This window comes from Anas platyrhynchos, chromosome 1, assembly GCF_047663525.1.
Source record: "Anas platyrhynchos isolate ZD024472 breed Pekin duck chromosome 1, IASCAAS_PekinDuck_T2T, whole genome shotgun sequence".
In the NCBI taxonomy this organism is placed as follows: Eukaryota; Metazoa; Chordata; class Aves; order Anseriformes; family Anatidae; genus Anas; species Anas platyrhynchos.
The window spans coordinates 53,562,773-53,580,837 of NC_092587.1; the positions used below are offsets into that span (position 1 = coordinate 53,562,773).

The window sequence follows — 18,065 nt, forward strand, 5'->3', positions numbered from 1 at the left end:
GATTTCGTTTTGTGGGTAGACTCCAGCAGAAGACAGGGCACGGAGAACTCCTCCACCCTGTGGGTACAGCATCCTCCACCTCAGCAAAATTCCCCCCTTTGCCTACACCCCTCCTTGTCGCCAGGGGCTCCGTTGACTTGGGAAGGACCACAGCTCTCTGTGCTGTTGTTTTGCTGTGAGGAAAACAACTTCTGCTGTGGGAGGAGGGTACAAAATTGCAGCCTGACTCCTGTGCCTTCCAGCTGCTGGCATGCACAGTACCCGCAGGTAGCACTGCCTCTGCTCCCCAGGACAAAAGTGACACTGGGACTCGCAGACCAAGGCTTGGCCACAGCTGCGCAAGGCAGCTCAGGACATGGCACCAGTCTCGTTATCACAGATGCCATGAAACCTTTGCTGCCTAGTAATTTTGGTGTCATCAGGTGCTGCCCGTAATGGGAAACCATGATTTAGCTGTGGTCCTGATGTGCTGTCTATAATTAGCATGCAGCCCTTTAATGCTAGTTACCTTAAGTATTAATTCCTTAAACATCAATTAAAAAAAATCACGTGGAAATTTACCTCTTCCTCAGAAGAATCATGACTTAACTTGGGGGTACTTACTATGAACTACTTAGGCTTGCTTAATTAGTCAATCTCTGTAAAGGGGTTTCAAATGTGTGAAAAAGCTATCAGACTGCTAAGTGCATTATCTTCAATTAATTTCGTGCAACTACATCTTCACTATCAAGAGGGTCTTTAGAGTGCTGAGGAAAGGAAAAGGAGGCATTACTTCCAATTTAAAAAGTAACTAGTGAAAAAAAAAGAAAGAACTCATTGAAAGATGATTTGACACAGTGGGAATAATGGTGAACACACCATTAGAGCCCCATCCAACTTGACCTTGAACACCTCCAGGGATGAGGCATCCACATTTTCTCCAAGCCAATCTATGCCAGCGCCTCTTCACCCTCAGAGTCAAGATTTTCTTCTTCATATGTAATCTAAACCTACTCTGGTTTAGTTTGAAGCCATTGCCCCTTGTCCTATCACCACACTCTTTGACAAAGAGTCCCTCTCCAGTTTTCCTGTAGCCCCCTTCAGGCACTGGAAGGCCGCTGTAAGGTCTCTCCGTGGCCTTCTCTTCTCCAGGCTGAACAACCCCAACACCCTCAGCCTGTCTTCACAGGAAAGGTGCTCCAGACACCTGATCATCCTCACAGCCCTCCTATGGACCCAATACGATAGGTCTTTCCTATGTTGGGGCCCCCAGAGCTGAATGCCGGGCTCCAGGTGGGGTCTCACAAGAGCAGAGGGGTACACTCACCACCCTCGCCCTCCTGGACCTGCTTGTCAACCAACACCACCAGGTCCTTCTCCTCAGGGCTGCTCTCAGTCCATTCTGCCCACAGCCTGTGTTTGTGCTTGGGATTGCCCAGGCCCAGATGCAGGACCTTGCACTTGGCCTTGTTGAACCTCACGAGGTTCGCACAGACCCACCTCTCGAGCCTGCCCAGGCCCCTCTGGATGGCATTCCTACTCTCCAGTGTGTCAACCACACCACACAGCGTGGTGTCATGAGCAAACTTGGTGAGGGTGCACTCGATCCCACTGTCCATGTCACCGATGAAGATGTTAAACAGTGTGGGTCCCAATACTGACCCTTAAGGAATGCCAATTATCATCTCCACGTGGACATCGAGCCGCTGACTGCAACCCTTTGAGTGCGACCATCCAGCCAATTCCTTACCCACTGAGTGGTCCATCTGTCAAACCCATGTCTTGCCAGTCTAGAGGCAAGGATGTTGTGTGGGAAAACAAAGATATCGTGCAGAAATGGAAGAATCATCATTCATATCCCTCCTCTGCTTTGACTGCTTTCTTTTTTTCTCTCCTTCCACCTTTCCTGTGGACTTAATCCTCTCCCTGATTGAATATTAGCCCTTTCTCTTCCAAATTTGACATTAGCTTAGTAAAAAAAAAAAAAAAGAAAGAAAGAAAAAAAGTTCAAGAAGAGTGGGTCAAAACAAAACATTTCAAAACTGCGGAGTCACAGAGGTTAATTACACCCCCACATCAACCCGTGATATAATGTAGCTTGTTCCAAACAAAGCCGCATGGAGTTTACTCCTCTTTAAAGGTGAGATGCTAAAGGCCCAGAACAGAGCCTCTGCAAGAGTAACAGGGCCAAGTCCAGCTCAGGAAGCCATATGGTGTTTCCCTGTTTCCTGAGCCACCCCTGTAGCCAATGGAGATTAGCTCTTAATGTGTTTTTCAAAGTTTTCTATTCTATTTAGGGGCTTATATGCCTTGTTAATTATTCTTATTTTACTTCAACCATTAATAATCTGCTTTTGGTGGAGTTCTCTCAAATCCTTGACAATGGATCCTTTCTGCTAATACTCTCTCTAGCTGGCAGCTTTATTTAGGCCAGCTACATTGAATTGGACTGCACCAAGAACCTATTTCCTGGATTTTTTTTCTCCCACTAGGACTAACAAAAGATAAGAACATTTTTCTTGCTGAGTCTGATTTGGTTTTAGAGTTTTTTCACTTACCTTTTCTTTCTTTCCCCAGAATGATAATTCATCACTTCCTTGCTGACTGCTGAGGTTCCACATGTTGTGAAAAATTCAGGCAGCTTGTTTAATATAAACTTGCATGAGCGGTGGCTAGGCAGCAGTATCTCTTTCTCAGGGTTTGGATCATTTTAATGTGCATTTGCAGTATATTTGTATCACATCTTGGCATTCACTCAGCAATGATTTGAAATCCTATTCATTTACCTTATTTCATCTAAAAGAAACTGGAACAGAGAATAGACTGTTCAATGGCCACAACTTTATTGTCTGCACACTGTAAAGTCACAGCTCAACAAGTCGCACGACGCATTCCACTGGCAAGCCAGAGTTGTATACTCAGTGATCCTGAACACCCCACCTTCTCAGGGAAAGAACTTCTGGCACAAAACAGAAAAACCTCTTCTCCTCAATCCCCTCCCCAACTCAGTTTTAGAATGGTATCAGTAAGGGATATCCACTGTTGTTATTCAATCCAAGGGATATTCAGGTAGTTTTAGAGCCTGACCTGCTCTAAGCAGGATGTCTAATAGGATGTTTAGGTACCTTGGAAAGCAGATTGAAAATGGGACAAGCTGTTGTTGTAGGGTGCAGACAGAAGTGCAGGAGAGCAAGACTATCTGAAGAAGCCATGAAATTAGCTTCTCACCCTCCTGTGTCTTCACCACTTGGTTGTTTGTACAAAAGCTTCCAGGACCCCATCCCTTCATCTCGTGTATCCACACATTCCGTGCCCACAGAAAGTACTACAGGTGCAGGCCAAAAACTATTTAGAAAAGTCAAGGTTGCCTTGCACCTCAGCCTAAGTACCCCTTACTTGCCATCCCTACCTGAAGGATTAATGTAATTAACAATCATCATTTAACTCACCTTGGCATTAGTCCTGCCTCTGAAAGAAAGGTGAAATGGAGCCTGAAGGGACCATGAGTGCAACCAGATCTAAAAGAAAGGGGTAGTGCCACCCAAAGATTGAAGCCTGACTTGTCTGAGGTGCATTTCCACAAAACAAACCTAATTGCAGGAAGTTATCAATACTTAGCCAAAGTAATAACAGGGCAGGGAGGATCCGGCAAGGTCTCAGTAAACAGTCCAGGTTTCTTGCTCCCTACCCCTTTATGGATGTACAAAACGGGAAAAAAATCCCACCCTCTTCAAAGGGTTCTGTTTCTTACCAGCTTTTCAGAAGATCAATTCCCAATAAATTAATACAAAAGCAAAAACACCATATGTCCTGGGGGCAAGGGAAGATTCACTCCCTCTCTGTCCCGGTCATGTCAGAAGAGCAGCTCTGATACAGCCCGCCGGGGCATACGGTGCCCTCACAGGAGCACCGGTGTGACATAGTTGGAAGGGAAGAGACCCAGTTCTCCACGCAGACGTCCTTTCCACCACGATGGGTTGGAGCTGTCTAGAACCTCTACGATGTCTCCACTGCGGAAGCCCAGCTCGTCGTGTTCCACAGCATCAAAGTCGTACAAGGCACGGACCCATAGCGTTCGCTGGGAAGGAGACAGAGACAGGTGGGGAACAAGGAATCACATGCTTGATCCAGACCCACTGGTGAGCTCAGGCTCACTCACAAAGCCCCGGATGCGCATTGTGTTGAGCTCATGCTAAGTTCCCTCTTTTAATAATTCTGCACATTAACTAAAACTGATCTTGAGAACAGGCTTGGAACTACGCTCATGTGGATTCAAGCAGATTCAAGCAGCTGTGATAGAGTCTTGAGACTCAGGAACATCTTCTAAGATATACCTCAACAGCCGTAACACATTATTCCTTGTGCAACCTCTGTGCAGGGAGCATTGCCTAGACAGCTTGCCATTGATAAGGAACCCAGTGAGTTGGGCCTTGCAGGTACATCACTTACTGGTGTCTGCTGGTGCAGGGGGTCTGTGTGTCTCCGTTGCATAGCTGCTGCACTTCCTTGGCCGTGATTCCTTAGTCCATGCAGCCCTTCTTTCCTGTCCAGGCTCCCCCCATATCTATCCTAGAAAGACAAAAGCAAGAGAAAAGTCATGAATATACTGAGGTGTAAGAATGAGGGACTTTAAGAGTCATTGGTGGTCAGGGTCCAAGCCTCATGCAAATCATCTTAAAAATCAGCTTGGAGTACAGTCCCTGTGCTGCAGTCCTGGAAGCAATGCCTCTCATGGAGGAGGTCAACTTAGACTGTCCTATTTTGGATTTTTCTTCTTAGAAGTTGGAAGTTGAGATGTGGACACTGTTCCACATCTACTGAGAAAAGGGGCCAGTGGCTTTTTTGGCTTCTGGGAGTTTTGGAGAAAACCTAAGACTATTATAAATCACAGGTGAAGAGCCAGCCCAACAAGGGGAGTTTTGCCTTTCTGGAGTTATTAAGATCCAGTCTCCCTATTTTCCTTTTTCTTTGGGCTGCGCCACACTGTAAAGAGCAGGGATCGGGCCTTTGAATCCAATAGCTCAATTAATGGAAGAGGAAAGGGACAAAATCACATTCATAGAAAAAAAATGCGTATGACTGCACATCTCAAGTCATATTAATACAAATCATCCAGGGAGCAAGTTCTCTGTTGTCTGCACAACCAAGAGGTGCTGAGTGCCTTAGTGCCTTCAGCTCTTCAGGCCTTTACATGCACCGAAGTTGTTTTTAGTTTTTTTACAATAACAGTCTGACAGAATCTGTTATCATGTTAGCTCAGGTTGCAGCAGTACTTCAGTGACACAAGATCTGATCAGTTGTATCAACAGAGGGGAGGAAGAACAGCTTGTGTTTGCTGTAAGCAGCTATTGTTTTCTCCCTCTTGCTGCTGATTTTCTTGCACCTACTCTTCTATATGCTCCCTTGATGTCACTTGCACCTTTGTCAGCCTAAAAGGTCCCTGAGACTGGGACACAATTTGCACCTCAGCTGTCCCTGCCTAGACGTGAGTGAACTCAATTTGGCTTTGCAGCTGCAAGATTTACTGCACGGACACTTCACACCTCTGAGACTTTTTGCTCTGTAACGAATGTGACTCAGGCATAGACAGTGCTCCAAAGAGTGCAGGTCCTCAGCTTTGTCAGGGATTGTATGATTCCATCATCAGTCTCCTGACAGGCAATGCTACTTGTCTGAAGAGAGAGCAGCCATTTCATGATTGTCCCTGGCCATGTGATACAGGAGTTCTCTTGCCTCAATGGACGTGGCATTGGATTTTATGCCTTCATCAAGACAAGTCCTCTCCTTGGCTGATGCTACACTGTCTCTGCCAAGAGACATGAGACAACCCCAGTGTTATGGCTTTGTCTGGGATAGTTAATTTTCTTCGTAGAGGCTCACAGGATGCTGTGTTTGGGATTTTTGGGAAAACTATTTCCACCCTAATTAATCAGGAAGAACTGTGAAGACATCACCAAGGATTGCTGTTGTCCTCTCCATTCCTGTGCCACCAAGAGAGCAAAGAAACATCATGCATCAGGGGTGCAACGTGATGAGAGGGAATAGAAAGGGCCCAGAACAGGAGGAGGAATGTTTTGGAGGAAGCCAGGGTATTCTAGGGTTACCATAGTCATTTCTAATCCCTGATGTGTTGTGTGGTGCAGACTGTCAGTGCAATAAGAGAGAAGAAACAGGCAGCAAGGTTTCACTTGTCCTACAGACTCAAGAGGAGTTCCTGAAACCACCTATTTGTGTGTGCCAGATCTGGGACTGTTTTTCTGAACTGTTACAAGACACTACCCTTGCTTTCCAGTTTTTGGGGTGGAGCTCAATAGTCTCAGGTTCCCAGTGAAAGGGCTACAGTGTGCTAATTTCTTTTTTTTTTGTTGGTTTGTCAGTAAGTCCCAAAGATCACAGAACTAAATAAAAGCTGACATTTGTTTCAGCCCAAAAGATCTGCCTAGGCCAATGCCATCATTGCTGCTACTTCCATATGAAGATTGAACTGACTCTGCCTCCTAAAGCAGACTCAGGGTGGCAGATTTTGATAAAGTGACTGTTCCCTTGCCACCAAGCAATCAAGGCCAATGTTTCATGTGCCCAGGCTTCATGTGGCCTCTTTCCTGATAGTACCTGTTGCTGGTGCAGTACAGGGACTGGATGATCAACGTATCTCCTGGATATAGAAGAATGAGCTTCTCCAGATGCTCCACCCAGATGGAGAGCTTCCCATCCCATCCGTTCCAGACTCCCACCACGCCTTTCCTGATGGAAGAAAGATCCCAAAAGTGAGGTCAGGTTTTGCTTCCCACCACAACCCTGACTGAAGCTTAGCAATCATTACCTACTGATCATTATCACTACCCTTCACCTTGGAGGCTCTTCCAAAGGTATGCTCCTGCCTCCCTAAACAGAAGGACAAATAAAGAATCCCATATTTTAGATCTTTCCCATCCCCCATTTGAAGAATGGGTAGTAAAAGGTGATGCTGGGCTGGAAATGTGATCACCGATATGAGGACCAGCATAGCAGGCAAAATCTTTTTGGAAATACTGCCCTTAACCTTCATTTGTCTCTGCACAAAAATCTGTATGTTACTATCATTTTGTAATATGGTTGTAGCATCTAGAAATTCTAATTGTGAACTGAAACCCCACTGTGATGAGCGCTAAACATACCCTGCTGAGCCTATCACCATAACAAATATACAGAGCATTTGCCAAAGCAAACTTGACTCCTGTTCTTTCATTTGCCTGTCTGCATCTTGGAGCAAATGCTGTTCCCTTTCTCTCCCTGCTCAGAGTCAGCCCAAACAGGTTGTCTTACTGATAGATATACATGAATTCAGTCTTTCTTTCTCCTTCCCCAAACTATTATTTGCTGTGATCTGTTTCTCATAGGTCCCATAGTGTCTATTTTACATCCGACTAATGCATTTTTAAAGTGCTGAATAAGTGGGCTTAGAAAGAGACAACAACACAAGCTCTTCCTTCAGACTGAAAAATAAATCCTCTCTTTTATCTGAGCCAGAAAGAATGACCCACATGCAGCTTATAATGCTCTCCTGCTGCAGTGAGCAATTTGTGCACTTTCTGCCTCGCCTCTACCTGTACATCCTGGTAATTCAATACCAGAATCCGTTTCCCAGTAAAGCAGGACTTTGGTTACTGCAGTGACCAGGTGCGTTCACTCCCACTATTGTGTGTGCGACGCATAGCAGGCGTTACTATGTCATTTGCTTGTTCTCTTGGCACAAAACCAGGCATTCATTGGACTGGGATTTCCCTGTCTTCTTAAACACCTACTACGTCCTCCCTGAATGCACAGCTTGTTCCCAGACCTGCTATGTTCTCCTCAGCAGGACTTTTCAGCCCCCACCAGCTACTGCACCAGGTTCTGCCTTGGGTTCCTCCACGTCCCTTACTACACTAAGTAACAGGAGAGAGGTGATTCTTCTGAGCACACAAACTTTCCACTGTAATAACAGCTGCACTCTGTGTACATTCAAGGACGCTAGGAAACCAGACTCAAATTCTTCTCAGACACAGCCTAACAGCAAACTTTGTACCAGACCTTATGAAATTTAGGCGTTTCATAAGGCACGACCTGCTTCCCTCGGTTGTGCAAGGCGTATTAGGATTTCAGCTGTGAGGCCTCAGCACAGCTTTAGCAAAGCACCTCTATGCAGATCTGCAGCATTTTCTATCACAATCCAAAACAAAATCAGAAAATTCTGCTCTAATTAACTGAAAATCTATGTTGCAAGGCCCACCAGCACAGTGATATGATTGGGTTTCCAAGGACAGATCTCCCTCCTAGATATTCTTGTGAGCTAAATTCCTTCAATAAAAGGGTTTATCCCTGAGGAACTCCTGAGGATAGTTTGTGTTTACCTTCTCTTCTCGTTCGTCCCTCAGGAAGATCTGCTTCTGCCTGGAGATGGAAGTTGTCTTGTAGTAGTCTACCAGCTTGTTTAGCGAGTAGAATTTCTCTGTCCACAAGTAGTAGTTACCCTTTGAATCCCTCATCACTTTGAAGTGTTGCACATCATCTTCGTGCCTGAATCCAGTTGAAAAAGTAAGAGATCACCAACTGGCTTGCACCTTCATCTTCTTTGAAAAAGTCTTTTCCCTAAAGGGAACCCTAACAGTTCTTTCTGACACTTGGCCAAATCTAGACTTCTGGAAAGTAAACCAGTGGTAGCCCTTGTGTGTATTGGACCTAGATGAGGCTCTGTGTTTCAAATGACACATCAATTTACAAACGTGGAATGTTGAAGGGCTGGCCAGTCACAAGTGCTATCAGAACAAAGCACAGGGTTTTAAAGCCTCTCGTTTGAAATAAAGGCCAAAGGAACTTTGTGGTCCACAAATGTCTAATAGCTTTATTCTGTCCTATGTATGAGACACAAAGGTACAGTTGTAGTCTACCCTGACCCGTAAGGGGTGACTTAAAAAAGCATCTGATACACAGAAAGGGGTGGCCACAGCAGAGTTAGTGTTCCTGGCAAAAGGTTTTCCTGCATTCCCCCCAGATAATTTTTGAACTCTCTGAATCAGAAACTTCACAATGCGTAGAAAGGGCATTGCTAATCACTACTTTAATTAAAAAGTGATTATTGATTGGACATCAATTAACGGAAAATCAGAAAACCAACCATCATTTAACAGCTCTGCTTTGAAGCTCTGAGAAAGGCTGAGATGCACTAAGTGGCTGAAATGAAGGTGGGCTACTAGTAAAAAGGAAAAAAAAAAAAGGCCATTCTTATCCAGTGGCTGTTTTATTGATCTGTGGGAAATATGTTAATAATAATTCCACTACTGGCAGTAGTGGAATTCTTGGATATAGCAAATGGCACTGTCAAGAAAATAAAACAAATGAAAGGCACGCTTTTTGTACTGTGGGAGATGTCCCGTGTGCCACCTTGCTTTGCTGCAGCTCCTTCAGAGAAGCAGGTCACCAGGGGATGCAGCTTTGAAATGGGGAGTTCACCGTGTCACTTGAAAGACAGAAACATTTGGGAATTAGATACCTAATTCATTCTCATTCACGTGTCACAGCAGCACTGCCAGTGACTGGCAGCATGCGAACTTGCTGAGAGGCAATGTCACATTAAGATTCCTGTCATTAGGAAGCCAGACCATTAGAAGAGACCACTTATGGAAGAGACCATTAACCAGGAAAAGGGGCAGGAAAACATTGTGCGGAGCAGATACCTGACAGAGATGGAGAAGTCACCATGAGAGTTCTGACTGGCCCGGACAATGAAGGAACCAACTCCTTTGTTCATGAGGATGTTCTCGGCTTCGTGGCGGGATATCCTCTCATCAAACCAGCTGTCAAGTGGGAAAAACCAGGGAGACAAGAATAAAGGAGGTGAAATAAATTAAGGAACAGAAAAACTGAAGGTAAGGAGAACATGAAAAAGCAGGTTGGAGGAAAGACAAAACAAAAGAATCAGAGGATCCCACATGACTACTCCCACTAGCCATGCGGAGGCAGACCATTTTCTCTGAGCTGTAAAAGCATGTGCATGCAAAGAGAACCACGTAAGCTTTGGCCTGCTAAGTAACACTCAGCTGAAAGTGTAATTACAGGCACAGTAGAGTAAGGTGTTAGTCAAGGAAATTTAAAATTACAAATGTGTATATATATGTACACAAACGCACAATTCTCAGACATACATCAAATTGCTCTTGGTAAACTGATTGAAAATTACTGGACTGTGATGGATATATTGCAAGGGACAAACATAAATTTTTAACAGAAGCAAGGCATGAAAGTTTCAGTACTAATAAATTGGCTTTTGCAAGAGTTATAATACCACAAAATCTCAGAAACACAGAATGCATAAGTATGCTTATGTAAATTTAACCAAACATAACAAACGGATAGTATAAGGCACTTACACAAATAATGAGAAAAGTCACCATAAATAGTAAAATAATGTAGTATCAATAGGAAATTTTAAGTAGGGAAAAAACATCATGTACACTCGTATATGTCTGCGGCTAATAAGATCTACAATCTGCAGTCTTCTGCCTTATGTAATGCTTAATTACCTGTATTGCGTTACAATTAAAGACTGATAATTTCAGACTGTCATTTCCTCTTTGGAGTTTTGTTATTCTTCTCCTTACCATCATCGGAGTTTATCTATGTATCATTAACAATCAAAAGGGAAATCAGACTTTAATCACCATTGATAACTGCTCTTGATGATTATTGACAATACAAAGATGGGGAAAATGGCCCATCAAAAATAGGAGACAACTTTCTTCCCTACACCTGGTTCTAGCGTCTGGCCTTCAAAGTGCAGACGTGCTACTCATAGAAAAGTGTCAAAGTGGAAATGTTTCTTCACAGTTCTCGCGCAAACATCATGAAGAAAAAGTGTGTGAAAAAAAAAAAAAAAGAAGCTGCTAGTGTCCCTGCATGATGCCACAGCCCTGAGAAAGAGTGAACAAGCACAATTAGCTGGGAGATCTTGTCCCCATGGGGCCCAAAAGCAACAGCCCATATTTGTAGAGCAAACTGAAAACGTCCTTTAGCTCAGCCAGGCAGGCTGGCTCATATCCAAATAGTCCAGAAAGTGCCACCTCCAAAGGGGACAGTGGCACTTCTTTGTAGGGCACAAAATCCCTGCATGCTCCCAGTTTGCCTGCCCAGGGCATGAGCGTGTTACAGCTAGCAGGGCTGGCCTTGCTCCATGCTCTGCCTCCTCCTGAAATGCAGCATCACTTTTACAAAAGAAGGCAATTAGAGGGGCTTCGGGGAGGATTTCTGCCAACTGAGAGGAAAAAGGTTATAAAACTGCCACCCGTTGGCGTATTTATGGCACGGGGCTGGACAGCACATTTAGCAAGCGTTTAAACACCTATCAGTCCTTGCTGTCGCACGGCGGGGAGGCAGGAAGGGGGGTATGCCTGTCCTCTGACAGATCCGTGTTTGGGTGTGCAGTCACGAAGCGTGGAGAGGGGTGTGTGTTGTGTGTGTGTGTCTGCATGTGTGTGGGAGCATGGTGGCATGTCTGGTCTATCGTCTCTGTCAATCCACGAGCAACACCAGCTGTCACGCTTCGTGCAGCATTGCACTGACCTCTAGTGCATCGAGAGAAACTCGCACACGCTTCGTGGGGGGGAGGGAACGTGGATGGCAGGGTAGGAAAAAAGGGAGTTAATGTAGTTAAGAGTCAGGGGGGAGGCGGATTACATTTTTTTTGTAATTCATTTATAGGGAGAGTTCTTGCTCTTCCTTTTGTGCTCAGACTCTGCCTGTTGCCAAGACTTCACATCATGCCTATTCTCCTTCTGTCCAAGGAGAGCTAAATGCAGTTCCTGCCACATCCCGGTGACATCCCTCTGAGCAGCAGTAACAAAGGAGTCACTTGAGAGTGATGCCGAGCACTGAGAACCATTCAGTTCGGAAAGAACACAGGATGCTTCAGGGTAGGAGTAAGGTGCGCTGGCAGAACTGTGTATAGCATTATGGCAATCCTTGCCAGCCTTAAATTGCAGTACGTTGTAACCAGTGCTTCCTCTGTCACACCTGCCTACCTGCACGCACACACAGACACACTCTGTGGCACTGTGCAATGGCAGTGCATGCAACACTTACGGAGGAACGTGGAAATCAATGAAGTTCTTAGGAACGTAGCCCTCTTGACCCCGGAGTTCAGCCTTGTACCACTCTTCCTGGGAGCTCAAAACCTGCAGCAGAGAGACAGATGAAATAAACGCATCTCCTGAGAAAGGCAAAAGGTACTAAGATTCTGATAGAAAACTAGGATTTTGTGTAAAAAAGAAGAAAGAGAACTCCTTAATACGCTCTGCTTCCCACCCACCTTGCAGCAAGGCTTGTGGCTGATGACCGCTTGAGTGCGAACAAAGCAACGAAGAATGCTGGGTGGAATTAGATGGATTGCTTGTTACCTTTATCCCTTCATCTGAATGCCGTTTCAGGTGGCTGGGGATGCAGCCTGCATATCTCTGATGTCTGTGAGATGGAGGAAATCAGCTCTGAAGGACTTAACAGGGGTTTAAGGAGTTCTCTGTGCTGCTTTTAATTGTTAGTACTGGATCATGTCAGCTTCACAGGGGAGGAAAAAATCTGTGAAAACTCCTCTAACATGTATGTGCATGAGCTATACCTCAGTGTGCGTGTGTGTTGTGGCAGCACGGGTATCATCATGTGCTCTCACATGTCATTTTGCAAGAGAGTATTTAGTGGGTTAAGTCCGCAGCAGCCCTGAGCTTGACAGGGCAGATAAAAGTAGGAGGCAAAAAAGTATTTTAAAGCCACTATTAGCCACTTCCAAGATTGCTGGACAGCAGGAAGCCAGCCCACAGTGCAGACTGGCACGGCTTCACGAGTGTTGACATTAATGTTGACTGGAATGGCCCATAGGGACAGCACCATTGACCAGGGACTGCCCAAATTCACTGCTCCCTGGCTGATGGCCTCTGATACAGCTCTAGGTTAGAGGGGAGAGGACAGGGATACAACCATTTTGTGATTTTGCCACAAATGGTGTGGCGTTTGGTTTGACGTTCCAGTTCCTGGGATGGAATTCCTTTTTATAAAATAGAACATGTTTCTGTTCCTTCTGGGTTTGGAGAGGAGCCTGAAAGCACGAGCCCTGACAGTTTTAAAAGACAAAAAGCAAGTGGAAAAGACTTCATTTGAAATCTATTGTTAACAACAATAATACTCGTTCTGTAAGCCAGTCTCGTGTGTTTGGGAGCCTAACACACATTTCTATCTGCTTGGCGCTGGCAACAAGATGTTACCGTCCCCGGGGCTGATTCTCCATTGCCTTGCCTGCCACACAGGCTTTTTCTGTGCATCTGAGTAATGAAAAGTTGAGGAGTTGAAAGCTGTGGAGATCCCTGCTTGTCCAGTCACTGCTTCACCCACCCTGGGTGCTGGATGAAGGTTCCTTTTTGCTGCTGCAGCAAACCAAAGGGGACGATAGCTACACCCTGCTCTGGCTCATGGCCTGCTCTGTTGGCAGCAGGGTTTCCAGAAGGACCTCCCTGATGGTCCTGGGTGAAAAGCTGGAAGGTTTCACTCAGTGTGTCATCCCCTCAGAGAAGGATGTGGGGTGTGTGTGTGAGAGAGAGAGAGAGAGAGGGTGGATTTCCTCCTGTCAGTGGTGGTTGTGGGCCTCGTGTTTCCTGTTTTCTAATCTCTACATCAATACTGTTCATCTTATCTCCCTCACAGATCAGAAAAGACAGTCAGGAGGTTGCTCAGGCAGCAGAAGGGGGCTCGGGACAGGGTATGAATGTGTGTGTGTGTGTATGCCAGAAGGAGAGATGTTACTCAGGCGAATTTACCGTTACTATGGCTTGGGCGGTGTTATTTTGTTCACCTCAAGGACGTTAAAACAGGAGGCAGCCTGACTTTTGTGATAGCGAAGTCTCAGTGACAACTAATATTAATACTGGTGTGTAGCATTATGTGACACTTTTCCTCAGTAGCTTCCAATTTAATTTGAAAAGCTTTAGCTTATAGTGATTTTACAGGAAGGGCAACGGAGTAACAGAAGGAAAAGTGATCTTGCCAACACTGTCACCCAAGACAGGGGCTTAATGAAACTGCAGTCTCCTTGGAAAGCAAGTATCAGGTAAATACCAGGAATGTGGGGACTACTCTTGACCTAAGGAAGAATCAGGAATGAGAGTTGTCATCAACCCTGAAGAGAACAAGTGATTTATCCAGAACAATTCTCAGAGCTCTCCGGAAAAAAAAAAATGGTCTTTGATCTCAATGAGTTCTGGATGCCATCAGCTTTGTCTAGGCTTCAAAGATTAAAAGGGCAATAAAATAAAAAATGGTGGTGATGGAAGAGGCAAGGCTTAGATGTAATATCTGGCGATTAAATGGAACAGCCAGGACTATATGGAGAGGTAGTGAAGGCTTCCTGGCAGAAGGAGGGTTTAGACCTGACTGTTGTACAACATTGCTCTGGCCAGTGAAGTGGTCAAGGCCTTAGAGAGGTGTTTTACTCAGTCATTTTGCACTAAAACAGAATAGCTATGCTGTGGACTGAGAAGTGAATAAGTAATTAGGGTATAGGGTTAACAAGTAGTCCCCTACGGGACTTCAGGAGGGTTAACAAGAACTGTTCTACCCTAACATAAGCCAAACAACCTTAAAGAGATTCTCACATGCCCTGTATTGCATATGATCAACTCTACTTCTGCCAGTCTGCCGTTCTTTCATTGCTAAATTCCTGCAGGGTGTATATAACATTATTAGCTAAGGACCTCTTAAACTCTTCCATTATGTGTATAACAGACTGTTTTGTGGATGTTTCCTCTTCCATTTGCAATTGCCTAAAACCCCTGTGGCAACTAACAGTGATTACTTACAGTGAAAAGTTACATATAAGTTCTACAATGTATGACAACTATCATTTCTAACAGTTTAATGGTTGGAAATAAGGAAGACAGCCATCTGTCTGGCCCACACTCAGCCTGTCTACCTTTAGACAAAGTCTTCCTAAACACAGTCACCCTAGACTACCTATATAGTCAATGAAAACAGACCAAATCTTCAAAATGTGTTCAGCCAAAGACCTGGATCTCTTCCCCTGCAAAGATACTTCCTTGCTGACTACTGGAGGACTGTAGGACAACTACATTTGTAGTTTAGGTACCTTAAATCAAGTGGAGAGGACACAGACTGGGGAGTGACCTGGGAGCTGCTGGTTGATTTGTAGCAAGTCATATGGATGTCTAGTGCACTGCATTTCTATCCCAGTTTATGGACATCTGCGTTCATCTGTTTTGTCAAGGCAAATGGGAGCACAGAAAGACCTGGCAGAATTTCAGCACTGAGCTTCAGTCATGCCTGGAGCTGCACTTACCTTCAGGAGGTCCCCAGCCTGGAAACTCAGCTCATCCTCTCCAGAAGCAGTGAAGTCAAACTTGGCGATGGCTTCCATGCTGTGTCTCGGTGACAGGGCAGAGCTGGAAGAAGTATATGCTTGTCAGCATCTGTGAGCTGCTGGGACTGCTCAGTCTAGCTTACAGAAAGCTTATAGGCAATGCTGTGATATGCACATTGTTGAGAATGCACCTACCATCAGAAGAAGGTAGTTACTAGACACTGAAAGACGTTAGCAGGCAGAAGAGATGGCATGGCCGAGAAGATGTAACTTGATCAAGTAATTCAAAGAATCCAGCTGTAAGCTCATTCCAACAGATCTCTTCCTCCGCAGCAATTTCATGGAAAAGTTTGCACACATCACCCAAATAAGCTGGTAGCAGAGAAAAGCTTCTGTGTAGACCAAGGACCACTCTGACACAGTTCCCAATAAAGCAAGTGATTCTGTCATGCAAGAGAAGAATGCACTTGCCCTCTGCAATGACTAACTCTTTATCTCAGGAGAGAGACAAATTGTGGACAAAATGAACAGCTTGCAATAAATATAATTTTTTCTTGGATGGAGTCCATGATTCTGAAGGTTGAAAGAGACTTTTCTCTGTGATGGCTTGGCATGGCTAACCACAACTTTCAGCTAGGAAAAACTGTTTGCAGAAAGACTCTAGTCCCTGTTTTGAAGTCGACAGAGTGTGAAACTGTAGCACTGACAAATTTAAGGCATGCACCTACCCTTCCTCAGCGTTCATAACCTAGGAGCCTGAAATGTACCAGACAGTCTGCAAACCAAAGCCTGCTTTTCATCAGCAGAGCACATGTGGCAGGGGAAGTAGCAACACGAGCTTTGCTTCTTCACCACTTCCTGCTCATGTAACTCGGGACCACTTCTATGAGCAAGAGAGTTACTCGGTTCCCATGGCTGGCTTGTGGACCCTGCAGCCCAGCAGTGAGGCTGACAGTGACAAAGTAAGAAGAAGCTAGGCAGTGCCACGTTCATCAAAGGTGCTGCTGGAGGATGTTCTCACAGTCCAGCTTGTGAAGACCATCCAACAGCTCTAACACAGAAGTAGCTTTAATGGTGACTAAGCTAGGTTCATCTGAGAGCAATGATCCTGAAGCCAAAGTCTCCATTGCCAACCTTCACCTCCCACAAAAGTAAAGGAAATACATAGAGAGGTCAGAAAGGTGAAAATTACAGACAGAGGTATGGCTGTTGAGATGGCACTAGGATTCAAGAGGAAAAACGCCAGCATGGAAAGATCAAACATTTCAGAGGGAAAACAAAACAAAACAAACAGGAGATTTGATCAGGATAGCCAGTCTAGCTGGGAACCAGTCACAAACCATTGGGGGGACTGACTTGTCAGTGCCACCAGTGCTGACCGAGCTGGTGGCAGATAGGGTTTGATCCACAGAGGCCAATTGTTCCCTCCTGCCTGATGCCTGCCTCGCCAGCAAGGACTCTTTGGGTGTCTTTACGCAGGCAGTGAGCGTGCTAATGCTTAGCCTGATATTTCAATAAATCCTAGCTGGCTTCTGTGCATGTTAACTGTATAAAAGCGGTTATTTATTGGCTAAGTTGTGTATTTCCTGCTAGCGGAGTCCCTTTGCACTTGACAAAAGATGCCTGGATAAAGCAATCCACAAGAGGGGCCACAGCATCACTGGAGATTAGTTCTGAGATTTGTTACATCTCATTTCTAACAAAAAAAAAAAAAAAAAAAAAAAAGATCTTCACTTGCTTTCTTTTGGATTCCATTAGCACCCTCTTTTTTTTTTTTTTTTTTTTTTTTTTTTTTTTTGCTGCTTGTTGCGGGTGAATTTGTATTCATGTGACTGATGTGAGCTACGCAGCAAATTGGTGAGCAGCCACAGGCAGCTCTGCCCATTAAGCACGAACCTGTCCTGGAGCAGCCGGGCTTGTTTCGGTGCTGAGGCCTCCCAGGTGGCTTGGTGCACACGCGGCTGTTGTGACCTGCCATACTCCAGCCCAGTGCCTGGAGTTTTGTCAAACACTTTACTACTGAATCGCAGCACCTTACCAACGTGCTTTATTCGCATTATTGAGCTTCTCGGTTGTTCCCTAGACCTTTTCACCTCCTTTTCTCACCATCCACTCACTGATGCTCTTTAATTCTTACTTATTTGCACTGTCTGTATCAGATCTGCAAATATAGATAAAGCTTGGCCTCTGATTGCCCCTCTCTTATTCGAGGCACTGGTGTAACTCTGTAGGTGCAGCTCAGACCTGCTCTGAGGACTGTCCTCTCTTCTTGCACTGCCGTACTTGGAGCTCCAGTCTGCAACACCCCACAGTCTGCGTGAGCCACCTGCACGCTAACAGAGCGAAAGGGTATTAAGTAGGGGTGGAATTAACCATTGAGGGAACTGGATAGACAATGATACTCTTCCATGGAAGAGAACTGAAGAAAAAGACCAAGGAAAATTACTTTAATAAGGGATGTATTTCAGCATTATATCTTGCAGGGGTGGGCTGCTGCAGAGAGCTCAGAGCCAGGAGTGCAAAAGCACCCAGCAACTCCTAAGTGCAGAGCATTCATCTCAGCTTGAGAGAACAAAACAAAACAAACAAAACAAAAGCAAACAGTTAAAAACAATAAACTGCTTAAATACAAATCCCGTACTTGGTTTTTGCTCCTTAGTGACAGGAGAGACAGTGGGGGCTCTCTCTGCAGGGGGCATGAGAGGAGAGAGCC

General features: G+C 45.1%; 1 protein-coding gene across 4 annotated transcripts in view; it reads right to left on the minus strand.

The window, feature by feature from the left end:
- Positions 1-2,800: 2,800 nt before the first annotated feature.
- GRAP2 (GRB2 related adaptor protein 2) overlaps positions 2,801-18,065 on the minus strand; it is a 102,747-nt gene continuing 87,482 nt past the window's right edge. For all 4 annotated transcript variants that reach the window (XM_027450975.3, XM_038171577.2, XM_027450983.3 and 1 more), the window contains 7 exons: positions 15,332-15,434; positions 12,076-12,167; positions 9,675-9,794; positions 8,352-8,517; positions 6,592-6,723; positions 4,429-4,548; positions 2,801-4,057 (listed from right to left, as the gene is read on the minus strand). In XM_027450975.3, coding sequence (XP_027306776.1) covers positions 3,878-4,057; positions 4,429-4,548; positions 6,592-6,723; positions 8,352-8,517; positions 9,675-9,794; positions 12,076-12,167; positions 15,332-15,409 — 888 coding nt within the window. In that variant the 5' untranslated portion in view covers positions 15,410-15,434 and the 3' untranslated portion in view covers positions 2,801-3,877. The remainder of the gene's footprint in view (positions 4,058-4,428; positions 4,549-6,591; positions 6,724-8,351; positions 8,518-9,674; positions 9,795-12,075; positions 12,168-15,331; positions 15,435-18,065) is intronic.